Here is a 26,300-nt window from a genome sequence, read left to right on the forward strand (position 1 = left end):
TGGGAGTCCCATCCACTGACTAATAGTTCAGCTGCACCCACTCATTTGTTCCCACCAAAGCGTTCATACAGCAGTCTGGCACCTGGCCAGGGACACGTCAAACACAAACATGAATGTGTTGAAAGATACATCAGTGCATGTATTTGCTCTAAAAAGCTGAATTTAGACAGGACAATAGAAGCTGCATGATTAAATGTAGTTAATGTTAAGACTGAGGGAAGGTTTAAACCAGTGTCGACGCTACAAATCAAAGGTTTTAGCGTAACACAATATCTGTTGTAAGATTTGATTTTGCATAGTCAGCAAGTAGGTAATCTAGACCACATTCTGCGGTACCTTGTGTTTATTTCTGCACAAAGCTGGCCAGCTAAGCTATAATCATTGTTAGTGAAAGGGATATCTTGATACTATTATTCCTGGTCATTGTTCCAATATGTCCTCCTCAGCATTCAACCTGACAGTGCAGATTTAAAGTACTTCATACAGGATCACTCACAGGCTCAAGAACATAACCACAGTAGAAATGTTTGAATTTGTGTAATTTAAAAGTATCTACAAACGATGCCCTTATTTAAACATCTATCCTCTTGCACATTTCTCTCTACTCCAGACGAAGACGCAGACTTCTTGACCGCCTGAGGCAAAGGGGGAGAGGTTAAATTGGCAAAGTGGTTGTAGCCACGTTATCTCCACTGAGTCATGCCCTGAACAACTTCTAGGGTCCTACAGGCGTGCTAACAGCTGGTCCTTCAAATGGGATTGTGTGTGTTACATGGATACTTATATACTCTTTAATCAAATGTAGTGGCTGCCATACAGTGTTTCCTAAAGCCTCTCCTGGAGAGTAAACTGGGCAAGCTGTGGCACTTCTAATGAGCTATTCAATCTTTAAAGTTTTTGCTGGGAAGTCGATGTCTACCGGGTTTGTTAGTATTATTTGGCTTTATGGCCAGATGTTTCTGGTTGTCCTTGGTGCTTCCCATCAGTTCTATGGCGTTTGACAGCCAAAGCTGACCTGTTGCTTAACACAAAGGCTGAACACACTCTCTCTCTCTCTCTCTCTCTCTCTCTCTCTCTCTCTCTCTCTCTCTCTCTCTCTCTCTCTCTCTCTCTCTCTCTCTCTCTCTCTCTCTCTCTCTCTCTCTCTCTCTCTCTCTCTCTCTCTCTCTCTCAGAAAAACTGAATAACATATATTGTTATCATGGTGTTCCCAGGCTGTCCTATTACTGCACTTAAGTACAGTAGTCCTACCTTCCTAATCAATCGGACGGGATCATTGCACACTTTCACAAGGCTTTTATGAATATTGAATATTCTTCAATAGTAAATGTTCTGAATTAATGTAGTTCTTTTATTCACCCATTCAGAGACACACACACATATATATTTCTGTTTTCTGTTTATTTTTACCTGATTTAAGGATCTGAATACTTCTTCAACCACTTCCTGTCATTTTCAAACCCACAGTAGATGCCTATTGTTCCACTATAATAGCTGCAATTGTAGGAAACTGTCGGATAACATGCTTTAAATCTGAAAAAGTAGTCAAGTGGTCATGATGGACAAAAAAAGAGGCTGGCGGTGTTGACTGTTCATTAACATTTTGTGTGTTTCTGTGGTAGGTGGCTGCCAGAGCCGGAGTTTATGACATCCTCAACCAGCTGGGCTTCTCAGAGTTTGAAAACCCGAGGGACACACCGCTGGCCAGACTGCGCTGCCGCTGGCAACAGCAAAACATGCAGTCACTTCCTTTCCGAGGGAAGTTTATCTGAGAGAGAATCACTGTGAACGCACCAAAACAGTACTGTGTTTTTAAGATTAAAAGACATTTACATTACCATTATTACGCCTTCTATATTTACACCTGTATAATGCATATTTTCACTTCATCTATTGTTTGTTTTTGCTTTTTTTCTACACACTAGCCATGTTATCATTTTTTTAGGCGTTTCAGTGGTAGCTGAAACAATCTTAGCAGAATGTTGCTCCTATATTAGAAGTGGATATTTGTGCCTGTTTGTATGAATGGTAGAACATAGAATTTCAATGTATTAATATTTATGTTTCTTTCTTTAAAAGTTCTTACTTTTGGAGATGAGACCGCCTTTTAAAACTTCTTTTGTAACAAGCTGATTTAAATACTGTTATGGAGGACAGAAGCAAATTCCACTGTGTTGTCAGCCAATAATTTGGGTTTTGTGTCACAACTGTTTGCTGTTTGGGTGACCTGATATTTAGCTTGAGCCCTGTCTTTTTCTTCTTAGCACAGCTGCCATGAGTGGGTGTGCACTTGTTTAATTTGAGGTTTTCCATTTTTCCCCATGCACATATGAAAGTTGTTATTTTAAAGTGTCTTTACATTTCCTAAAGCCAATCAGAGTGGATGTTGTTGAGAGGAGATTGGCGTAATATGAGTTTTTTTTTTTTTTTTTTTTTTGACAGTATAACGTATAAAGTATAACGTGTCAATCTGTTTCTTTTAACAATTATTTACACCTGTCATGAAACAGGTACTAACAATACAGCATGTCAAGATTTTTGTGTTAGTTTGATTTTACTTTAAAGTTGTAAATGCGCCTTTGTATTTGCGTGTGTGAACATTGGAGCAATTTTTGCTTAAAAGTTGGAAACGTATACTTTTTGTCTAATGTATGAATGAAATGTTAACATCACTTCCTCATATGATTATATATGATATGAAAACCGAGATATATTGTGTTTTAAAAAAATATTTTGCATTCTTCTTCCTTGTCAAAACGTGGCGCCTACATTGTCCACAATGCAACTCGACCACCAACAGTTTGGTCGGAGATTTGTCTGTGTTATGCTATTAGCAGTGCAAGTGACTTGTGACAAGTGATTACTTGACAAATACACCAGATAACAACTGCAGCTCATGTTGGTGGCAGCACCTGGAATGAGACAAGCTAGTTAGATTGCATTTTCAGCCTATCAGGGCAACACTTAGACCGTTGTCTTTGTTCATCCAATGCCAATTATTGTTTGGCATGCCTACAGTACATTTTGGAAATACCTTTACCTGTAGGGTATTTATTTGATTTCTAACAACTTCTTTTATTTTGTTATTCTTCACTTTGCTAACATTTCTTTAGTTGTAACTTGTTGCTCAGAGTGTGCTTTAAAAACCTGATTTCTGCCTTAGAAAATTGAAAAATAAGACAGAAAATAAATCCCTTTCTGCAGATGCCTCTCATTACCATGTCAGTGTATCAAAAAGAAGTAGGAATGGACAGTGAAATACCTTTTTTTTTTTGTTTTAGAGAATATTACAAACTTATCTTTGTATGAGTTGATAACACAAAGTACATATGCAGGTTGTAAAATACCTAACTTCTTAGCTATGCTCTGAAGTTGATGTGTGTTTTCACACAGACACTCTTGGAGGAAATGCATTAGCTTTTATTCACTGTATGTGCCATTTTCTTTTTTGGGGGGAAATACAATAAATAACTTAAATAGATTAAAAAAAGCCTTTGTCTGCTTCTGGTATAATTTTATTGTTGGCTTTTCTAAGGAGAAAAATGGAAATGTGGCAGGATTTTCTTACCGTGGATATTTTGCACACAACTCTATGTGAAGTTTCCAACTCAGCGACGGAGCCAAATAATTGTCTCTTCCCTCCTTGGCTTCCTGTCTTTTTCCTCTTTATCTCGGCATCATCTTTTGCTCTAGATACGCACCGCTAAGAACCCGCTCGTATATCCGGACGGCCTCTTTTTCTTATGTCGGTGCCAACCTCGAAGCGCAGAGCAGGTTATGAGCATCGAACAGCACACATTTACACAAAACAGATGATTCATTGTTTGGCTGAAATCTTAACATATCCCATATACAGTAATAAAGAGCTTAGCAAGATCAAAAGACTAATCTGAGATGTCTTTTGATGTGGACAGGTAAGGTCTTAATTAAAAAAAAAAAATATATATATATATATGATCACCCTCACAAGAATGGCGGCCTGTGTGGGGATTAAAAGCCACCGGCCGGCACATCAGTGAAGCTCACTTGGCTTTGCTGGCCTGCTTTGAAAGGCTGATATCCCAGATCACTTCCCGTCTTGTAAGTGCATAGCAGCCTTATCTTTGTGGTGTGATAAAAATCCTAACAACTTCCGTAATCCCAGACTATCCTGGATTATTGTAAATAAAAACCATGGACCAAATTGAAACATGCCTTTTATAGTTTGTTATACTTGTTTCCTTTCCATATTATCTCAGTTTATGGACTATTTCATCCCGCTTTGTTAAGGGTCTGACAGTGTCTGGGAGATATAAATGCACAGCCACACAAACACATGCTTCTGTATAGCACAGTGTCTGTTTCTCGTAACTCTACAAACAGAGACAAATTGGACATGAGGAGCATGCTTGGATGATATAGCGGCCCCTTGCCTTTGAAATCCTTTCCAGACTCATTGAGATACTCCCCAATGTGAAACTCAAGCTAGCGGTTCTGAAGGATCCCGAGATTACGGCAGACAAAGAGCAGCATTGAGAGGTGAGCTGCAAGAGGGGATGTAATGAACTTCATGTGAAAAGCTTCCCTCTGCAGATGAGAGAGCTGCTAAGGAGAGCAGGCATGGTGCCGGGGCCAAGGGGTGCATGTGTGCGCCGTCGTCCTCTTTGATTGTTCTTGTGGGGATAAAGGCAGCATTACAAACACCTCAGAGACTCAAGTGTGCTTGCTGGGATTTGATCAATATTAACAAGACAGTCAAAATCTTTGAAGGGATGTTTTTTTAACTTTGATTGGCAGATACACCTCTAGGCCTTGATGTACTGTTGGCAATAATGCACAATCCCTGATAGGCCAGGTATTACACACCCCACTGAGCAAGGTAATGAAAAGTCTCTGCTGGCAGGATAAAAAAAAAAAATACTGATTGAATTAAAAAAGAAACTCTTAAATGCTCCTTTTTCCCTCCTCCATTTGACCTTTTGGAATATAGATTTTTGCTGTGTAGAGACCCTGGTTCCAAGTGAGGTTTATCTTCTGTGAACTGGATTTGAGCTACATAACAAGATGACAATACTAAAGTAAAGCAACTGAGGATTATAGTGTCACACAATTAAAAATGTTTCCAGTAAAGCTGCACATCAACATAAATGTGTTTTTAAATAACGGGACAGTATGATTAGAGACTTTAAATCTGCAAGTGAAAAGGGATTTGTGTTAAAATATGCATTGCAACAAACAATACCGATGATGGAGACCATTATTTTTAGAGAAAGCTTAAATTAATAATAAGCTTTGTACAAAGATGGATCATGCAAGAGTGAGTCTGACCAGAACTCCTCTGAGAATTAACATATTTAAGAACTGACTTCCAAACCAGCTGACTTGAAAGTAAAAAGAACTCAAGTTTTAAACGGATGAGTCCTAAAAGACTAGCGTGGAAAGGACTTGTGTTTGATTTCACAAGGAGACTTTGATTATGTCTTAGATCCAACCAACAGTCAGACTTCAGTAATACCCAAATAAACCTGTTTCACAAAGCTGTCTAGTTCTTGGCTTAAATAGGAGAAATAGGAGAAACTTATGAATTAAGCTGAGATGCTAGTAACTGGTGCTTATGCTAACTCATCAGTCAAGCTCTGGATAGTTTCTGACAATGTCGTCACAGCTGGGTATTTCCAAGTGGTTACTCTGGTCTCTAAACCCTCACTTCCGTCTCATTGCTCCCGCTATAGCCTACCATTGTTAGCAAACCATAAATTATGAGCCACGTCATTTGGTAGCACTGGTCAGCAGGTGTCACTGATTATTATTGCTTTTCGTTCTGAGTTAGCTTTGGGTCAAGTAAATTACCTTTTACAATTAAAATAAATCTGTGTTCATTTTTGTTGCATTTGGCTAACAAGGCTCTTGGTCTCATGTGAACAACACTGTTAATGACAATGAAATGTGCAAATGAAGTGTCAGCATTTAGACCTTAAAGACAGCATCTTCATAAAGACTTGTGACTTGAACTTGCTCTGACCAACATAAAGACTTGACTTGGACATACCAAAACAACTCTGAGTCAGAGTGATGACCACAGTCATGTCTATTCATGTCACATCATGAAAATAATCTAAATTAATTTGTGATCAGGATGTATGGAGTTATTGCAGATTAGGTCAAAGACACCCGAGCTGCAAGAATTTGGTGTCCAATTATAGAAAAACAGTCACGTAAATGTGTGTATTGAGCCTTAAATCACATGTGTTTCATTGTACCAAATATAGTGATTATTGGCTCAAATTTGAGGAGTGAGGACAATCCTGACACATTGAATGACACTTAACCAGAAGAAGCGTTATGTCATAAACGATTATGACTTTTTTTATAATGTTTATGACACGTTCATGACAGTGTCAAATTACTCTTATGTAGATATCTTAAAGTAAAGTGTAACCGTTCTTTTTTTTTTATAGCCAATCTTAAACAACCACATGGTGGCGATACTGCCATGGATTTACACCAAAACCTAATTAATTGTTCCTTGGCCTAAACATGGCTGCAGTAAATAACTAGTTAGTAACATGGATGAATAAATTGGTTAGTAGACTAGTGACTACTACTAAATGGACCTTATGGTGACATTGTTGTGTCAAGTGTTGTTTCCAAGGTCAACCATCTCAAGTCTGAAAACTACACCAACATCTACGAGACAGAGCCAAAAGGTAAAAATATGACTTACTTTAGATTTTATTGTATTTAAGTTTCAGAATCTTTCACACATTGTTTACATTTGTTACTCTTATTACAAACACAACCATGGTCAAATCTTGAAGAACTGGTTAAACAGAACTAAACAATCTGCCAACACAGCTATAACCACTTGAGTTAGCGACATATGATGCTAACGTAGCTAACTTAAACTCATTGACACACTAACGCCATTAGCGTCGTTACGTTATTATATTTGTTGTTGCAGAAAACCGGTAACCGCCTTAAGGTATTTAAGGTAAGTGAATAACTAATATTACTTTCTATCCACATACATATGTTGTTTAGGGAATCAAAGAGACATAAACAAGATAAAAACAATGAAGCTCTCTTGGGGCAGACTCAGAGCAAAAATACGGTAAGTAAGAAGGGACAAAAGTTACAAACAAAAGGAGCAGTAACATACACGTAATATCTAATAATGTTGGTCCTTTGAGGCCGTTTTGCCTGGTTGGTAATCCAAGAGTTCAAGTATAGCTTAATAGCTGAAACATTAGCATTGTCACATTATATGCAATTATTTTTCATCTGTGATTTGTTAGTGTTTGAAGGCACAGGAAATAAATGGCCTATGGCGTCAGATCATTAAATGTTTGTGTCATACTCAAGAACATGAACAAAGCCATTGTGTCATTTAATTTGGAGGACTTCTTAGACTACTCTTTTTTGACTTGTGTGACATATTCCAATGTGAAGCCAATACATTAAATCAACATCCAATACCATTTTAAAAAAACCCTAGGATATGCCTATTCAAATCATATTAGTGGATTTTAGAAACAGTTAGAAAAAAACGCAGCCTCCTAATGTGGGACAGTTGTGTTCCTAGAATTTCGTAGAATGGAAAAATGAATTAAGTTAGTAATTCTCTTGAGTATGGATTGATGAAGCATGATAATTGGATATCATCAAACAGGGTGTCCACTTGAGTTATGTTGGCGAAAGTGACCATTGCTGTACAGGAGAGTAGATTTAGGGACATTCTAGCCCTGGCCCACAATTTTTGCAGAGGGACAATCTTCCTATACTCCTCTATGACTCCTTTTATCCTGTCCTACCTCAACTGATTTAGTTTCTTTCTCTTATCCTTTCCTTGATTCTTCCTATCGCTCTGCGTCTCTTCCTGTCTTTCTCCCCTTTGCCATTGTGATCCATAATACATTTTATGGAATGGCTTTATTGGTTTCCCACTGAGTTTTTAAATTCAGAGCTATTTTTTTTCATTTTAAGACACCTACTTCCTTCACACATACACACACACACACACACACACAACCACACAACCAAAAAAGATTCCAACAACCTTATACTTCTGTAGTTACAGCGTTCTTATATTATATAACAACACTAAAAACTTGTAAATAACCATTTTTGTCCCCCCAAACCATGCCCCACCACACATTTTTGACTGACTTTACCACTGTCCCACATTTTGAAACCTCATTTCCTTAGGTGGGACACCAGGAATTTGATAAAAATATGAAATATAGGGCGCCTGGTTAGCTCACCTGGTAGAGCGTGTACCACATACAGAGGCTCAGTCCTCGCTGCAGCGGCCACAGGTTTGGTTCGGACCTGACTATGCTCAGTAGCAGGGTAAGCTTACATCAGCTAACTCTTTTTTTCAACTTTGTTCAGTACAAGGCAGGATTACCTGGGAGACTTCTACTGAACGAGGGTACACTTGTGGAATACTATGGTGAACTAGTGTGTTTTGTAGCGGCGTTTTGCCATTTCCGAATGAGCTAGCATGAGCCACAGTTAGCCACCTCATCTCGGCTAGTTACGTAGAAAGCCGTGCAGATTTTGAACAGCTCACCCGAATGAAGGTAGAGGACATTCAGAAACCTGTATCTCACTCAAAACAGCAAAGATAGTTTTTTTCCAAGTTTGTATGTGTGTGGAAGGACCAGAGACACAAAATAACACCCCAAATCCCAGAAAAAAGTGATTTTTTTCCCCCAATATGGGCACTTTGATAACAAGTTTGTCAAAACTCCATATACTTTGCCTTTTGGTGGTCTTTACACAAATTGCGTCCTGTTTGAGGATTGCTGCACCCTCAAATATGACTGGCCATTTGAGAGGTCATGTGATTTTGATTACATGACACCACAACTTTGTGAAACCAATAATTTCACAGGGATTCATGTGTTTATGGGGGACCTACAAACACTAAACCTTTAGTGTCCCACATTACTTTAGGCAGTGTCCCACTTTAGGGCAATTCACCCCCTACTTATTTATTTATTTACTAACTATTAGCAAGTAAAATGTCAAACTATTCCTTTAACTTTCCACCAAATTTACTTTAAAACTGTTGAGTAGTTTTTGAGATATGAAAACAGAAACCGTGTGATGGAGGTAAAGGTAAAACCTTCTACACAAATATTGTGACACATATTGCAGTGTTGTAGCCGCACTAAAGGAAATACTCCCACACTCATTAGTATTAGTATTTCCTTTAGTTTCACTTGACCATCCTTAAGAACATTTAATTGACTAATTAAATGTTCTTAAGGAAGGTCAAGGGAAACTCATCAAGTCCCAAATCCATAAGGTGCAGAGGACTATAATAACAACTTCTTCAAGTCGCTGGTTTGTAACTCGGCAATTGCAGACGCTCTACTCTTCCCTCAAGCTGCCGGGCAGACTAGCAGCTGCTTTGCATCTCAAGAGATGAAAAGTCACATACTTTCTCAGCACGCTGGCATGGCTAGACCACATTACAGCACACACTGAGGGAGCTCCACCCTCAAAAAATGGACTAACTACTGTTCAGCAGATTACTATGTGTTTGGTTGATTCCGGCTTCAAGTCGATTTAAAATTCATCCATGCAGAAATGTAGAGTTTGAAGCATGTCTCTGGGAAGTCTGAGAGGGGAAAGAAAGCATACTTTTATATTTTCAAGCGTTTACAGTTCAATAAAATCTAATTTCTGAAGAGGACTGCCTGTCTCTAATGAGTTTATTGTTAAAATGCTCAACAGTTGGCTTTTATTTGAGATAAGAGTGTATTCAATTTTGCTCTAACACTCCTGTTGTGATGGACAGAATGTTCTAATGTGAACACTGTAGTAGAAAATTGTTCTGCTGTGTGGACTTAACCACAGACTGAGTGGAGCTATTCATTTAAGAAGGGGAAAAAAGGCTTCTAATTCAATACTATGCTATATTGTGGAATGTTAAACTGGCCTTTAGACACAAACGAAACAGAAACAACAAAAAACACTCCAAAGAGTATGGATGGAAAGAGCATAAAAGTTCTTACAAGGCAGTTAATGGTTTCCATCTCTTAATGCTGTGGTTAGTTTCCATCACTTATTAATGCATAAGTCTGGATCACCATACAATCCTCTTATTGCCGCCCTAAGGGGATGATTGCATAAAAATCCCACACCTGCTCTACATTGACCATCCTGGGAGATTTTAATTAACCACAGAGTGGGAGTATAGGAGCTGCATGGGGGAGGTTGCGTAGACCAACAGAGCCCAGACATAGTCGAGAATCTGCAGGGGGAAAATAATGTCTAGTCTAGACACCTTTTTTTCCTCCAAAAAAAATTACCTGAAAGTCAAAAACTAATTTAAACCCAACCCCCTTCTCTTTGTTGGTTTAGTACATGGTCATGTTTGACAAAGTCTGGACTCCAGCAGGTTAAGCCGGGCCAAAAAAAGGTCCTGGTTCCTTGAGCAGTCACTCAAAGTTTTAACAGGTTGATATTCCACTGAGGAAATCTACTGTAGAGTTTTCACACCTTCTAAAAAGCCTGTAATGATGGTGTTGGATTTGTTACCTTTCTGCAAAATGGAACATATGATCACAGTGACATCTGCAGGATTAGCTCAGATTATGAAAACCTGAGATACAAACCGCATGAATTCATTAAATCGGATCACGCAAGACTTGCTTTGTTGATACTCAAATTCAAGTGTTCAATAAGAATGGAACATGAGTAGTGCACGTTAAACCCTACACTACTCAACTAAAAATAATAATAATAATAATAATAAAGTTTATCTAAAGCATCTTCCATGACACCCAAGGTCAATTCACAAACTAACAACGGAAATGCACTTTATTTGGCTCTAAAAAGATTGGTGCAAATTATTTTCTAGTCTAAAACCATGCGTCCATTGAGAGTTGTGGGTCGATGTTACTGTAACGGCATTTTTCCATTAATGGTACCTGCTTGTCTCGGCTCGACTCTGCCGCGGTGCCCCGTCCTCTTTCATCCATTGCAGATTGGTATTGCCTCATGAGGCGAGCCATGGCTGGTTGTCATAGTAGCAACTTGCCGTGACATAACGCGACACACACACAGAACGTCAGAGGTTTGTTGTTTTGATTGTCGGCATGTCACCCGCCGGCCAAACTATTTAAACACGGGGGGTTTGTTCAGGACACAACTGTCTGTCCCTAGCAATGATGACGTAGTGATTAGTGACGATTCTCTCCGACCAATCAGTAGTCTGCAGGTTCTCACGTCACCTTTTGGTATTCTCTCAACTTGCTTGGAACCTCGACTGAGGTAGTACTAACAGTTGGTACCTGTTAGCAGGGACCAGGGACCATGGAAAACCAAAAAAGTAGAGTTGAGCAGATACCATGCAGTTGAAAAACGCCATAAGTGTTACTCCTATCCACACTGGCGCTGAAGAGAAAGAAAACACCCTTTTAAAGTAAGAGAAAGTTCTAGTCTTTTTAGTGTGAAATTCTCTCGTTTCCACACAGAGTTTCTACGCTGAGCCGCAATAGACAAAGAGAAGATTTCACTAAAATAAGTCTGTAACTTTGGAAGAATTATCTACCTCCAAATGCTGAAGCTTCTAATTAGCTTTGGTTGAACTGTATAATGTTCATTTGCACAATGACAACACGGGAACAATAACAGCCTCCAAAAACTGTTTCAAAGCACATATGGGTATGTGAGATAGACTTGAGAAAAATGTAAACCTATCCTTTAATCTTTTACTGCCACCAAAGATGATTCTGTATTTGAATGCACAGCTTGAAACTTTTTTTATGTTGTTAATATTCATGTATTTTTGTCGAGATAATAATTATTGAAGTTGATTTCTCTCTAAACAAGTCAATGCCCCGTTTTTTTCAAGCACGTGCGATGGAAAGTTTTGACCTCTCTTCCTGATTTATTGCCATGTTGTCACTGCTATGTGTTTGTGGACTTATGTAAACATTGAGCCCATGAGTTATTACCATGTATCTGGCAGACATGTCAAGGACATTTTAGGACTGCATATTAGCTGTGGAAGTGGACATGATGATACAACGTCTCCAGTTTCTTTTCTTTTTTGAGTTGAAAAAAAAATTCGCTTGGCTAAATATGTGGTTGTCTAGTGGAGAGAAGGCGCTCCCACTGTTGGCTGGTAGTGGCTTCAAGTTGAGCAGTTGAGAGTCCCGCAGCCGAACCATGGGTGCGTAATGGTGCACGACTGGACGGCAGATGTTTCACCACCGGGACACTCTGTCTCTGCACACTGAACCCTTCAGACTTTTTTTCTCAGCGTAGGCGTGCGTTAACTTGCTGTCTTAAGTTATCTGTGGAAGGAAAGGGACGAAGAAGGAAAAAAAAAAAAATTGGGCTACCTCAACCGTCCCGGTTTTTACCGGGGAGTTGTCGTCATCAGCACCCCAGATATCCCCCCTTAGCTCCCTAAATGGATGGGACAGTCTTGGTGTATGCAGTTCAGCACAGGCCAAATGATTGGAAACAACTTGTGAATATCCGTGAATTTGGCGTCTAAAGGGAAACGCTCAGAAATGCACGGCTGTTTCGCTGGAGCTCAACTCTGAGGACTTTTCTTCTGCATTTGTGCTTTTTTTCAGGAGGAAGGACTCCGCTCAAAGTTTACAACAGAAAGGAAAACTCAGTGCTGAAGTGGCAGCTCTCACACTATAGCGCTCGCTATGGATTGTATGTATTTATTGATGTGCTTTTCACTCAGTCAAGTATTTCTGGATCATGTTTTTGCTGCAGAAACACATGGTGAGTTATACAACTTGTTTTTTATTGTATTGTGTTGTGTTGTGAGGTTGAGGAATAATCAAATAAAATGATGGCCTATTTTTATTGATACATCCACATAATACAGCCTTGCTTTTCCAGATGAAGTCAATACAGTTTCTTGAAATGCTTTATTTCATTTTATGGCCACATTAATTTTACTCATAACACCCCAGTTTAATAAAGACATTCATTCTGAGCTACCTATATATGAAAGCGATAGGCTATAAAAAAAACAAGGTTTTTTTCTGTCCTCTATGATTCTGCATGCATTTTTAATCATTCAGCTTACTTTGATTTATAGCCTTTTTTACATAACAACTTGCCATAGGTCTGTTCATGTGATTCTCACTAGACACTATCTGTCCCAGCAGAAAAACTCTCTGGAAAGTTAAGTGAATATGGTCTTATCGTGCCATTCAGCACAGACTCCCGTGGCAGATATATTTCTCACGTGGTCTCTGCTGGAAGTGGAAGTAAAGGTGATGCTGATGCTGATGCCGCCTCAGCCTCTGGCAGCAGCAGAAGAAGGGTGGCCCGCGGTGCCCCCGAGATGCCCCCGGTCAACCCTGCCTCAGCGCAGCACTTGTTTTTCAATGTCACTGTGTTTGGGAAAGAACTGCACCTCCGCCTTAGGGCCAACAGGAGGCTGGTGGCCCCGGGGGCTTTTGTGGAATGGCAGGAAGACTTTTTGGAAAAGGCCAAGGAGCATATCCACAAGGACTGTGTTTTCACTGGAGATGTGAGCGACATGCCGGAGGCCTCTGTGGCTATCAGCAATTGTGACGGACTGGTAAGTCATTGCATACTTGAAATATTAGTCTGATAGAGAATGATGTAGCTGGCAGAAAAGATGCTTTTCAATTTTTGGCTCAATTTCAGACAGAGTGTGGATTGTTGGTGTGTATTTATTCATTTTTGGAAAATCCTTCACAATGGCCACTTCACATATTTTTTTTACCTACTTGCATATGCACATGCAGCAATAGTCAATTTTTAACCTACTATATCTTTAAAGTATCAAACATGCACCTCTGTGTAGCCTTATATGTGGCTCAACGTTTGTAGCTTGGTTCTTTGCTGAGAGACTTCTTAAACAACATTTGCAGCATAATATCTGTAACGTCAATCTGTGTGTTCAGTATCTTCTGAACACTCTATTATTTTCTACTCTATTTATTTCTGCCAATATGTTCCATAATACACCAGCAGGAAATGAGGCAGTTTGAGCGTCCAGTTCCTGCTCTTCCATTGGTCAGGATTAACAAATGATGAGGCTAGAATCAAGCTAATCTGACTTATTAAGGAGCAGGAGACAAGCGCTCAAACAACTAGCAAGCATGACAGTTTGTGCACGAGAATAGAAACAGGAGCAGTGGGGTTGTATTGACTATGAATCCTTTATCGAAGCTAAATCCTGTCATATTTCTGTCTCTAACCAACTATCTTTGGCTTATGCATGGCACGTAGTTAGACAATCGAAAGGTTCAATTTTGTTACTTAAATCGGCATCAATTGATTTTTACCCACTTAGGGGCAGCGCACAAGCTGTCAACTAAACATTGACATTACTTTATATAGTGTAAGTGTACATTCACTTTCTTTTCAGCTCTGTTTTTGATCTCCACTAACCCCTTAGAAAAATATCAGTCTCTTTAGCAGCTGAGTGCCAACTATGTTCAACAGCTGGTCACTGAAGTTGCCACTGTTTGGTTGGAGCTTTGTGCCTGATAACAGCTGCAGCTACATGTGACAATGGCGCTGATGATAGCAGCAAGCTAAAACCATAAAGTTCAGGGCTTCAAAACCAAAACAATGACATGAAAGTTGCTAAAGTGCTTTGTAAAGCTGAAGGGAACTGCAGTCTCTGTGGGTTCATTACCATGAGGGATCCCTTTAGGCCAGGGGTGTCAAACTCAACTTCCTTAAGGGCCGCACTGGAAATGAGAATAGCCATAAGGGTGAGACTCAGCCATGTATAGTTTACTAACATGCTTTTATTTAACCAAAAAAAGTTAAACATCTTTGGCTGTATTGTTGCATGTCTCGTATAGCTTTCTACCATACAATGGTTGAAATACAACCCTAAAAAAGTGCACGGAAAAGGTTTCCTAGCCATCACAGAATTTAGCAAATCATGAAAAACAAAGATTACAGTTTTTAAAAGCAGGCTCCCACACAACTGTCTTACAACAACCTGTTGCACAGCCTAAATGTTGTTGTGGGAATTTCTGTAGTTAAAACTCAGCAAATCTGCCCAAATCTATTTCCTAACTTTTTGGTTTTAGTGCACAATTGGTAGGGCCAAAATTGGTTGTAAACCTAAATTGATATGCGTGCCAGATCAAAATTTGTGAGGGCCCGGATTTGGTTTGACTCAAGGTCTTGGACTTCAGGGGGACTGTGGCTCAGGTGATTTGACCCGGCTCCTCCTGACCTGGCTCCTCCAGTTTGCATACTCAAGTGTCTTTGAGCAAGACATTGAACTCCAAGTGGCTCGCGATTGGGCAGGTCATCACCTTTCTATAGCGGCTCCACCACCATTGGTCTGTGAATGTTTGTGTGAGTGGGTGAATGAGAGGCAAATTGTAAAGTTCTTTGTCCGGTAAGGTTCCATTTACCATTTTAGTAATTTCAAGCCTTAAAAGCTCTGTATCTAGCCTTAGGTAAAGTTATTTAAAAAAAAAAAAAGCCTTTCTGAGCGGTGTGTGTGTCTTCCATTACCACCAATCTATTTGTCATTTGCCATCACTGCCATGAAGACGCAATTGGGAGGGGAGCCGAGATAACATTTGTCTCCACACAAGACAGAAACACACACACACACACACACACACACACACACACACACTTTATATCATGAAGTCCTAGGTATTTGATTGAAATCAATTGTTAGCAGCTATAATTGTCAGCCCACAAAGCCCACAATTTCATCTCTTTGCTTTTCGACGCGTTTGTCTAGACAGTTGAGCTTTTGACGTTGGATCAGCACACAATGGAACAACAAACAATGTACGCCTCTTGTATTGTTTGTTGTCATCACTACATTTTCTCTCTCTCATTGCTTCTCTTTATTAACAATAATCCGCGCAGAAGATTTGAAAACTAGGTAAAATGGATTTCACAGAGCTATTTTTTCTTTGTCTCCTTTTCAGAATCAAGAGACAAAAAGTGAGGCAATGCTGTATTCAATGCTCAATTCAAACCTAATTGCACAAAATATTGCAGTCTTTATTACAGTGCTCTGTGATGTCTATCAAGGCCTAATACAGTAAGCAATAATAGCTAAGAAGTTATGAGCTCAGTAGAGAAGCCTAGGAGTTATGATTGAAGTCTTACAGAAAGCAAATTTCAAGCACCAGTCTTTTGTTAGCTCCTGTTCTTCTAGCGTGTATGTTAACTTCTTTTTTACTGTAGATAGATACTTGTTCATTCATTCATTCAAACCTTTATTTAACCAGGATAAAAAACTCCTTGAGATTAAAAATCTCTTTTACAAAAGTGTCCTGGCAAGTGGCAGCAGCACGGTTTCAAATAGACACAGAGGCACTTACAGGTAAATACACACACACACACTTTCACTCATATTCAAACAACGTCATCATGTAGAAGACCCAGGTCTGAGATCATTTTTGATGAGATAACATGTCTTCTTTTCCTTCGAAGCACATGTAGTCCATGGCGCTCAGTGTGTTGTGTGTCTCTCCTATTTTAGAACATTTACGTTTGACAGGGTTGTGTCATATTGATTTCTATGAAAGCTCTGTTCCAGATCACACAATGTGTATTATTTGTGGACAGTTTTCATAACTTTTGCAGCTAATATTACTAACATTGAGATCTGTGTATCATGCAGTTTGTGGGACAATATGTCTGGAAATATGCTTCTGTTGAATTTTTCCAATGTCAAACTTTGAGCATCATGTCAGCATTCACCTCTGCGGTGGAAGCGGAAGAACTAGGCAAGAATATCTGCTTGGCTAGAGATCACTCGTTGCACATTGGAAAAGATGTTTCTTTTGTGATTTGGCTGTAGTCAGACTCTTAGGAATACTGTCCATGCGTTTCATTGCATAACATAAACATAGACCTGTCTGTGCATGCAGGGGTTTTCGGGAGGCATTTGAAGTTAAACAGACAGTTTGCAGGCAAATTATTTAGTCTGAAGTATCTCTTTGATTTTGAAGGACATAGAGGAAATGTCTGATGAAAGGAACAAGTTTGGAAGAAGAAGAACCTGAAGCATGCACTGAGGTCACCGCATGCGGGTCTTATCTCTTTGATACATTGCGCTGGATATCTTTACGTATCACCAGCAATCCATCTTTGAAAGTATGTTTGATGTGTTCACTATTGAAGCAGATGTATAACGCAGTTGCATAGATATTCTTTTATTCCTATAGCATGGGCATTTCTAGAAACAAAAGTGCTCAGGCTTGAAGAACACGCCAGCAGTCATCCCAGCTTCTAACCTTGCATTTCTTCAATAACTTCATTCAGCTGAATTCCCATGATAAGGTTTGCTATCAGTGTCTCCTCTGCAGTAAAGCCGCTCACACAGAGATGACTCAAATCGCAAGGCACAAGTAACAGATTACGTTAACTTGGTCTCCTGCCAAGTGCCCCGGGGTGCAAAGTGAATGGCATTCCAAGGTCATGACAGATAACTAATTAATAGAGTAAAGCTGCAAATTAATCTGATATCTTCTGGCCATATTTGGCCTCACAGCTTTACCAGACTGTAAGCTGAGGTTGCAAAACAAGTAAATGACTTTAAAACAAGACTTTCGGTTTCATTTAAATACAGAGTATGTTTGATTGACAAACATGTCAGTGTCTGCGATATCTTCCCCTCTAACTGTAATGCCTGCTAGATCGCAACAGCTGTGTGCTCCAGACGAGCATGGACTATTGCTGTGGAGCGATGAGTGATGGCTATGGTAATACCGGTGCTGCTCATCTGTTGGGTATTAGTGCAGATGATGGGCTGATTGAGTTACATGTGTGATGGAAACACGAGTGCCAGATAACTGCAATCGGAAGAGTGCTATTTCTGTGTCCATCAGTTAAAAAAAGAGGGAGCCACCTAGCAACAGTCAGCAGGATTACTTTTTTTGGGGTGGTGGGGCAGTTTTCCATCCGTTCTAGATGGAAAATGCTTGCATAAATTGTTCTATTCATGTGTGTTTGCAGGAATTCTGCACAGGGCTGGTCCCAGTCCAGTATTCCAGTACTGTGCTGGCACCGTAGTAAAGGCACTAAATTAAGAGGTCCATCAGTGGAAGTCTAACATCCCAGCCAATGATTTGATTTATTTCAGTCAAATCATTTTTTGTGACAGTATGTCTGTCTAAGCATGTGTCTGTGTGTGTGGGCTCATTCACACACACACACACACACACACACACACACACACACACACACACACACACACACACACACACACACACACACACACACACACACTCACAGATCACTACTACATTTACTTCTATTAATAATAATAAAAATAATAGAAATACTAATAATGATATTCATAGTAGTATGAGTCCTTTTAAGCAGAAATCAATTTTAATTTGATTTCACCTTTTTATTTATCCAGGTAAGTGATTTAGAACCCATTCTGATTCAGACAGTTACACATTCATACCTGGAAGCTGCCCAGTACAAACGCAGTCTGATCTGCTGACCACTGAGCAGCTCCACTGGAGCGGTTGGGGTTAAGAGCTTTGCTCAAGGGCACCTCAGGGTGGTAATGAGGGAGGGAAAAGCGCTGCTCTTTCACTTTTCCCACTTGTCAGTCTGGGGATTAAACCAACGACCTCGCAAGCTCGCTTCTTTAACCTTAAAGTTCAGGCCACCGGTGACCTGTTTAGGCTCTCACAACACAGCAGCATCCTAGTCTTCCACTTCCATTAAGTGATCCAGTTAATTGGAGAATTATTATAACTCATCCCCTCTGTGATATTAGTTTTAAGCAAATAGGTGCTAGTAATATTATGTCCAATTTTCTCTTTTTAATCTTTGTTGTGATCACCTCCTATGCTTACCCTTTGTGGTTCTGCAAAGTGAGATGTGAAAGCTGATAAAAAAGGGATTAAGTAGTAATCCCCTTCTCCCACAAGCTGTCTCAGCGATTATTTTTAAACCTGTGACTCTGCCAGAGTCCAGCAACACTCAGCCATGATTTACTTCCCGGCTTATTGATCCTTTTATCCAGCATCACCAGCTTGTCCTTTGCTGCCAGAATCTTTAGAATAATCGATATAGGTCAGATTGGTTATGGATTTTTTACATAGAATTCAGAAAGTAAACCATGTGACCTCTGGGAAATATGTGTGCATACCTTGATCTCAGTGGTTGACAGTGGATTACCGCTTTACTCACTCCCTCTCTGTGTAACGCTTGTGAATCAACAAAGCGTGCCTGGAACCGAAATTACATGTTTCTTAACAATCTGCCACAAATTGCGGGTTAAGCCCCTAGGCCTAGAATGACGGGTGGACTTTGATTTCCTTGCACGTTGCAGCTCAAGCATGGCCTGTTGTCCATTTCTATATTGTGTGTTGTTATTGTACCTTAAGGGATACATCTATGGGATCCCAGCATTTTAAAGCTAACAGTATGTTGTGGCAGTGTCTGTCTTTGTTTGGGTATTTTGTTATTTGTTCAATTGATTTGAAATGTTTTGATGTGTTTACATTACTGTGTCCTCTCATCTGAAACCAAAGCTGTGCCACTGTCTGTAAGCATATTCATGCATAACATATTTGTGTGATTTCCCCACCTCTCACCTCATTTGTTTCTTGCCCTGGTGTGCATGCTGCACTGAGCAGGTGACAGACTCCAACTGTAAGTTTGCACAGCAGAAAGAAGTCTCTCTGAAATTACATACAGTAAATATCCACCTTCAAAGTTGTTCTAACGGATGTGTGGAATTTAGTGCACTGGTGAGCTTAAGGGTTAGCTATATATGACTTTCTTTGCGGTGTCAGTGACACCCGCTGGATGCTTCACTGCCTGGGCTTCAGAGTGTTTTTTACTGAATACTGTCCTCCACTGTCCACGGAAGTTCTCATAATTATCCCAGGTGTATGAACGCTCATTTCCATTGGGACAACCTGATAACATCTGCATCACTTCACCTCTCTTTGCCTAGAAGAACCAATCTCTCTGTGCTTTAGCATCACAGTGTGAAATCTTAACAGCAAACAAACCAAAACAAACTTCACAATTAAATTTGTCTAAAGATGAGTTATGATGAGTGTATGATAAAAATGAATTTCACTCAGTTCAGTGTGATGAGCAGACTTTTGTTATTTATGACTCAAGGCGCCGGTGAGGCCCAGGCTCAAGGGTTTAATTTCCTCTGTGTACAAAGCAACATGTCCGCCCCTCACTGTTTTATTTGACAAAGTCAAGTTAAATTATAAATGACTTGATGATTGTGCTACAGAAAACAGTCAGTGGATCACCAAATTAATATAATTCTGAACCAAGTCCATGGAAATCTATTCAACAATTGAGTTATTTCAGTCTGGACCAAAGTGGTGGACAAACTGATCAAGCCTTGAGCCAAGCTGTTAGCATGGCTAGATGTAAGGCTAAATGTTATTAATAATACATGGATGTACTTGAAATCCATTAGCTTTCTGTCCCCGCTAGACTTCACTGTGCAGTGTACATATGTTTACATTTGGTTCCTCTGTAGGCCCTTCCAGATTAGTTTTGCTCTCACCTCACAGGCCCGGCGTATTTTTCCACCCACTGCTGAAATAAGAGACCACAGAGGAAGTATTCGAGCATGTCTTACTTGGCATTTCCTGGTCAGAGGCTGGACAGATTCTTTCACTCCTCTTTTCCCTCGCTGTCACATGTCCACGCTTAAGCTTGCAGCATTGTTAGTTCCAAGCTGCAGCGTGCCGAGGAGCTTTTTTTAGGCACAATGTTCTCTTAACTGCACTGTATTTAAATTTCTTTTTGCAGTTGCAAATACACAAATTCTTGCCAAAGTCTTGTTGGTCTGCCTTCTTCACGAGTATAATGATAGGCTGGATAGATTTCTTTTTTTCTTCATAAGGAGTAGGAAAATGAGAAATAAAACAAACTGCACTGTGAGGTGTAATCAGAAAAAGCAGCTTGTGCTGGTTAAGTTTACCAACATGGCAACACAACTTTTCTGTTTTTTATTTCTATTTTTTTTCCTCTTTTGCTGTTTCTCAGCAATCTCTGGGCAGCCCTGGCACATTCACATGCATCCACCCCATCACTCATTGGATGGAGTAATGTTTTGGTGCTTGTGCACACCTTTCTGTTTGTTTTGACACAGCCAGAGCCGTATAGGAACACAGGATTTTTTTCAGTGCACACAGAAAATAGAAAGCTATGTGACTGTGAGGGGATATTTGCTGAGTTTGACAGTGAATTGGACTAATATTGCTTACTATACCTTTAAAAACAAAATGGCCCTGACATAATTTCATTTGTGAAAACTTGATTGCCTGTGTAATATAGGCACAAGTCGTATTTTATTCACTAAAAGAAAGATAGAGACTGCAAACCATGTCGGGTTTGCTCACAAAGCTCTCATATTAAGGAAATGCCCGTACTGAATCAATGCAGATTGATAAGTGGTAAATGAAGAAAATTGGTTCAATAAGAGCTTTCCCAGGTAAAATTAAAATGTTCACACATGCTTGTTGTCATTGTTGCCATTAATTGCAACAATTCATTAAATGCCAATAATTAACCATGATTGTTACAGTACGTTAAGTGGCCTGAAGTATATACTTGTGCGCTAGTGTCTGTGTTGTTCTAGTCTATCTCTTTAAGGGAATAGAAGAGCCGGCATGTGTGTGTGCATGGGGAGTGTGTGGTAGAGCAAGTAAGAGAGTTAAGGTGATTAGCTTTGGAGAGTACTGACTCTAGAGGCATAGAGAGAGAAACAAAGTGTCTCTCCTTCCTAACCACAGTCAAAAATATGATGCAGGAGAAGTTAACACTCTTCTCGGTTTTCAGGTAGTTTACGGAGAAGGTAACCCGGATATGAATAGATGGAAATGCAACGCTACCAAGCCACGGCCAAGCGGACCAGCCACAGCTGTTGCGGTCTGAGTTTCTGCAATGTGTAGATACATTTTTTGAGAGGTGCATGTCAGGCTTCAGCGTAGGGTCCCTTGGGATGGGTCTAGTTTACACATGTATCTACGTACGTACCTACGGCGTAGCTTTTTTACAACAAAGAGGCCTGAACCAGAGAATGTTTTCTTTGCGTGAAATATTTGCGCTCATGTGTTGTGCCAACGCCAATCAAGACACTGCATTATTACTTCACATCTCAGATGCTGAAAAGGAGAATGCAGGGAATTAGTCATTGCTAATTTATATAGACAGAGATTCAGCTCTTGAATCCTTCTTTTACAGACACATGGAATTTAAAGTGTCAAACCACGTGCTTACATGCCATTAACAAACAACCATTTGAACTGCATTGTTTGTGTTACATTTCTGGTGACATTCTGGTGAATATTCTGTTGAAACACAATTTCACAATATTTCCAGTGCAGCTATAGCAGCAGTACATTAGGCTTGCTTGAGAGGAAGTGACTACTCAAAGAAGTAAACTCTACTTAAAACTGTACTTTAAAAGCAGCTTTGAATTCTTTGAACATCACAGATTGGTTTCAGGCTAAAACAGAACTTTGAGTTCATTAAAATAAATACATATCATGTACATATGTATATCACATATCATTACTGGGATTGTTCAGGTGCCGCTGGAAATTCTGCCGGATGACCCTCATTTTGGCTAGATGTCCGTCGCCTTCCACTTCCTTTGTGTTGGCAAGTTCCTTCCTGAGGCTATTTTGCAGAGGCACCATTGCTCTCCGGCAAGGCGATTGTGATTGGTTTAAAGAAATGCAGATAATCAAGAGCACGTTTTTCCCCCATCCCGGAATACTGTGTTGACTAGCCAGACCTTCCTCTTCCGCAGCGCTGTAGAGGAAGGTCTGACAATGCAAGACTATTAAAACATAAAGCAGATAGAAACATTCATTGCAAAATAATTTTGACACTCTTGGTAAAGGGCTTGTTGGTGATGGACCCTAAATTGCATCAAACTGGGTCATTGTCATTATCCGGCCCCTTTAAAAACATTCCAGTTGATCAGGTACATTTTAATTACTTGCCCTGGGTGAATTGCCATCCTTTGAAGGAGGAGGGTTGCACTAATTGTAAGCTTTCTGTTTCCAGGCAGGTCTGATCCGGACTGATAATGGGGAGTTTTTCATCGAGCCCCTTGAGAAGGGCCAACAGGACGTGGAAGTGAAGGGGCGTGTCCATGTGGTCTACCGCAGGTCAGCCATCAAGCGGGAGACGGGCCAGAGGAGGGAGGACCTCCACAATGAAGGTAGGCGAGGAGAAAAAGCTTGACGTCGGTGGAAACAAAAAAAACATTGTGTGCGTTTGTGTGTATTTTGACGGTGTGTGAATACGAGAATGAGTTGTGTGATCAAGTGCATATGTTTAAGAGCGAGAAGAAGAGTAACTATTGGACTTCCATCATCAGGTGGACAAAAACATGACTCAAAATGAATGCTAATGACGCTTCATGTGTGGTAGTTTTGTGAACGGGCAACCGTTTGGTAACACGTTCGCCATAACAACCAGGTCAGCAAAAGAATACGAAAAAATGGATGCAGCTTTATCTTTCCTTTGCAGTCACACGACCCAACTCCATCATGGATTCCTTTTTCAATTCCTTCCTTGTCACCATCATAGCTATTTATATTTTACTCGACAGCACTCAAGCTTAATTTTAGTCAAGCATCTCATTCACAATTTCAAAGCCTCCTTTTTACCAACCTTCTAGAATTTTCTACACAGTGATGCAGCTAGATTTCTTTTGTATATTGCTGCCATTTCTACCCTTTCCATTCCTTTTTCTGTACCCCTCGCAAAACACCCTCAGTCATCAACTTGCTCTAACAAGATGTTATTCACATAGGAAGGCATTATTGTCCTGTATTTGTAGCATTGTTCAAAAGCTTCTTGTGGATTTTTGTATTTTTTTGGTAGGGCTAGGCAATATGGCCAATATGTTTTATTCCAGTATAGAGCATTATTTCATATCTTGATGTTGATATATGTCACAATATAGCATGTTTTGTAGAAATTACTTAAATAGTCTACAGTTTATGAAATAACCTCAAGGTAAAACCTATTTTTGTAAACTCACTTGTGAATAAACTAACTTGATAGACGAGAAGTAACAAGTAATTCTTATTTTAATAAGCACTTTAGCGCAACATGAACACAACAGTTTCTAGGGAAATTATAGAAAAAAAAAAGTTCCAGCTATACACTGATGCTAAGACTGATGCATGCACACAATTAGTGTTATGTTAAAACAAAACAAGTTTCAAATGATATTCTATCAACATATTTACTACACATCAGATAGTCAGAGAAATATGAATTGGAATGTGCTGTTTAGACGGCGTAATTCGTCATTATGATTTCATTGAAAGACGATAAATTATATAGAATAATCGCACAGGCCAAGTTCTTTGTCAGATTTTTTGTCCATTACAATGCTATCACATCCTGATGGGAGAACCAATGTCCCAATTAAGGCTGTCAGTCTTCTTTGATGTTTCACTGCTATAACATTAAAATTAAATTATGTAAGAATATGTGTTATTGATAAGATTGAACTGTGACAGTTGTTTGCAGCTTATTAAAATAGTCCAGTGTTTGCAGTTGTTGAACACATTTATCTTTAATTTGCTCTGCTGCCACTGGTGCAAATACGTTGTCACCTGTTAAGCATTTATCTGTTTATCTGTTAATTTATAGTTTTTTACATTAATTTGCGTTTTGGTAGATTTTCCTGGAGCCAGTTGTTGGTGTAAATTTTGCAGAACACAGCGTTCATCCTTCATTTTTCTACATTGTACTTGTGAAAATACCTCGTCCAATTGATTTTCTGGTGTGCACAAGATAATGTTTCATGTCTCCATTTGTATCTGGCAGGCTTGAATCACTGCCATCTTTTACAAAAGATTATTATAATTCCTAGCTTTGGGCCATTTGCCATGAGCCAATTTCAGCCAGACCCGTTCATTGTGTCAACAAATGCTGCGATTATATTTAGAATTGTTATTACCTCCTTAAAGGATATTTTGCAATGGCTTGCATGGTTTTTCCTGGCTCAGAATGGACTTTTGGGGGATGACAACAGTTAGCAGGATCGGTCTGTCTTACCTTATTTGACAGAAATCTATGCGTTTTCCTGTTATTTCAGACAGTTTAAAAAGCAAAAATGTATACTATGCATGAATAAATTTTTATTTGTTAATGTTAATTAATAGTTAATAAACAGTTATAAAAATTAAATATATAACAAAAAAAATGAGATTAATATTTAAATAAACCACCGGGTGAGTCCCGTACAGCCTGACTCTAGAGATAAAACTGAGATTAGCGCTCATATTCAAGTTTGTTCTGCTTGTTTAACGTTGGATGGTAAATTGATCTTAAAAACATTTAGAGAGGATTGAAACTGCTATTTGTATTCTCAATTTTTATCATGTTGGTGCTGGTGTTTTTCCTTTGGGGCTGACTAAAACGTCTTTGGGGTGGCGCCAAAACCTGACTTGTTTGCTTAATTAGGTAGCGGGACATCAGAAACTTGATTGATTTTTAAAGAAATTTGATGACGGGATGAGCCAGGTTTTCCAGGTGTTTCTCACATTATACCAATTTGGTTTTCAGCCTGTCAAATAAATGGTCCAAATGTAGGGATCACTTCATTTTACTGTCATCACCTGTTCTGTCTGTTACCCTCTGGGAGGTGCTACAGAGCACTCAAAGCTTACATCTTCAGACTGAAGGACAGTTGTTATGCAACTGAACTGAACAAAATCAAACATCTTGGTGTCATGAACTGGATGTGCAATAATACAACCCGTGCAATACTGTTCATATATTTATTTACCAGGATGACTGTGAACTTTTGAACTTTTTTTGTGTGTTTTTATTACATTTATCACTTTTATATTCAGGTACGGTACAGCAAATTTAGTTGTACACAAGCTTGTGGAGTGACAATAAAGTCTATTTTTTCTTTTTTTTTGTATCTGACATTTAATTTCATCTTCAGACATCTGTTTTTTTTGGCTGTAGCCTGAATCTGTAAAAGAAAGACGGCATACTGTGCATGACATTGGTAAAAATTGATTTCTGCTATGAATGCAAATATTATAGTTAAGCTTAATGTGGGACTGAGAGAAAATACACATCTCATTCTGTAGGCCAACAATTGATTGATTGAGTCTAAGGCCCAATCCGATTTCCTATTTGACTTGTCCCTGTGAACAGAGTTAAAAGAGGGTAGTGATTTGAAATCTTCCCCTGTGAAATGGGACAACTCTTCAAGACCCTGCTATGTCATCACTAGTGGTTGACAGCGTTATCATAAACAGACTCAAGTTTGTTGGCGCATTCTCCGCAGTAGTATCACCAGAGACAACCGCCGG

The 26,300-nt window shown here is 39.4% G+C and overlaps 2 protein-coding genes across 8 annotated transcripts in view; both read left to right on the forward strand.

Moving 5' to 3' along the window:
* Nucleotides 1-3,477, forward strand: part of pald1a (phosphatase domain containing paladin 1a) — a 47,162-nt gene extending 43,685 nt beyond the window's left edge. For 5 of the 6 annotated variants that reach the window (XM_034860459.1, XM_034860462.1, XM_034860460.1 and 2 more), the window contains one exon: nucleotides 1,623-1,772. In XM_034860459.1, the coding sequence (XP_034716350.1) occupies nucleotides 1,623-1,772 (150 nt within the window). Of the gene's footprint in view, nucleotides 1-1,622 lie in introns of all 6 variants that reach the window. The other variant, XM_034860457.1, reaches the window with a different exon arrangement.
* An 8,640-nt stretch (nucleotides 3,478-12,117) lies between these two features.
* LOC117936948 (A disintegrin and metalloproteinase with thrombospondin motifs 14) overlaps nucleotides 12,118-26,300 on the forward strand; it is a 42,790-nt gene continuing 28,607 nt past the window's right edge. For both annotated transcript variants that reach the window (XM_034860486.1, XM_034860487.1), the window contains exons 1-3: nucleotides 12,118-12,741; nucleotides 13,134-13,552; nucleotides 23,014-23,170. In XM_034860486.1, coding sequence (XP_034716377.1) covers nucleotides 12,663-12,741; nucleotides 13,134-13,552; nucleotides 23,014-23,170 — 655 coding nt within the window. In that variant the 5' untranslated portion in view covers nucleotides 12,118-12,662. The remainder of the gene's footprint in view (nucleotides 12,742-13,133; nucleotides 13,553-23,013; nucleotides 23,171-26,300) is intronic.

The sequence above is a fragment of the Etheostoma cragini genome, chromosome 21 (assembly GCF_013103735.1).
Source record: "Etheostoma cragini isolate CJK2018 chromosome 21, CSU_Ecrag_1.0, whole genome shotgun sequence".
NCBI classification, from domain to species: Eukaryota; Metazoa; Chordata; class Actinopteri; order Perciformes; family Percidae; genus Etheostoma; species Etheostoma cragini.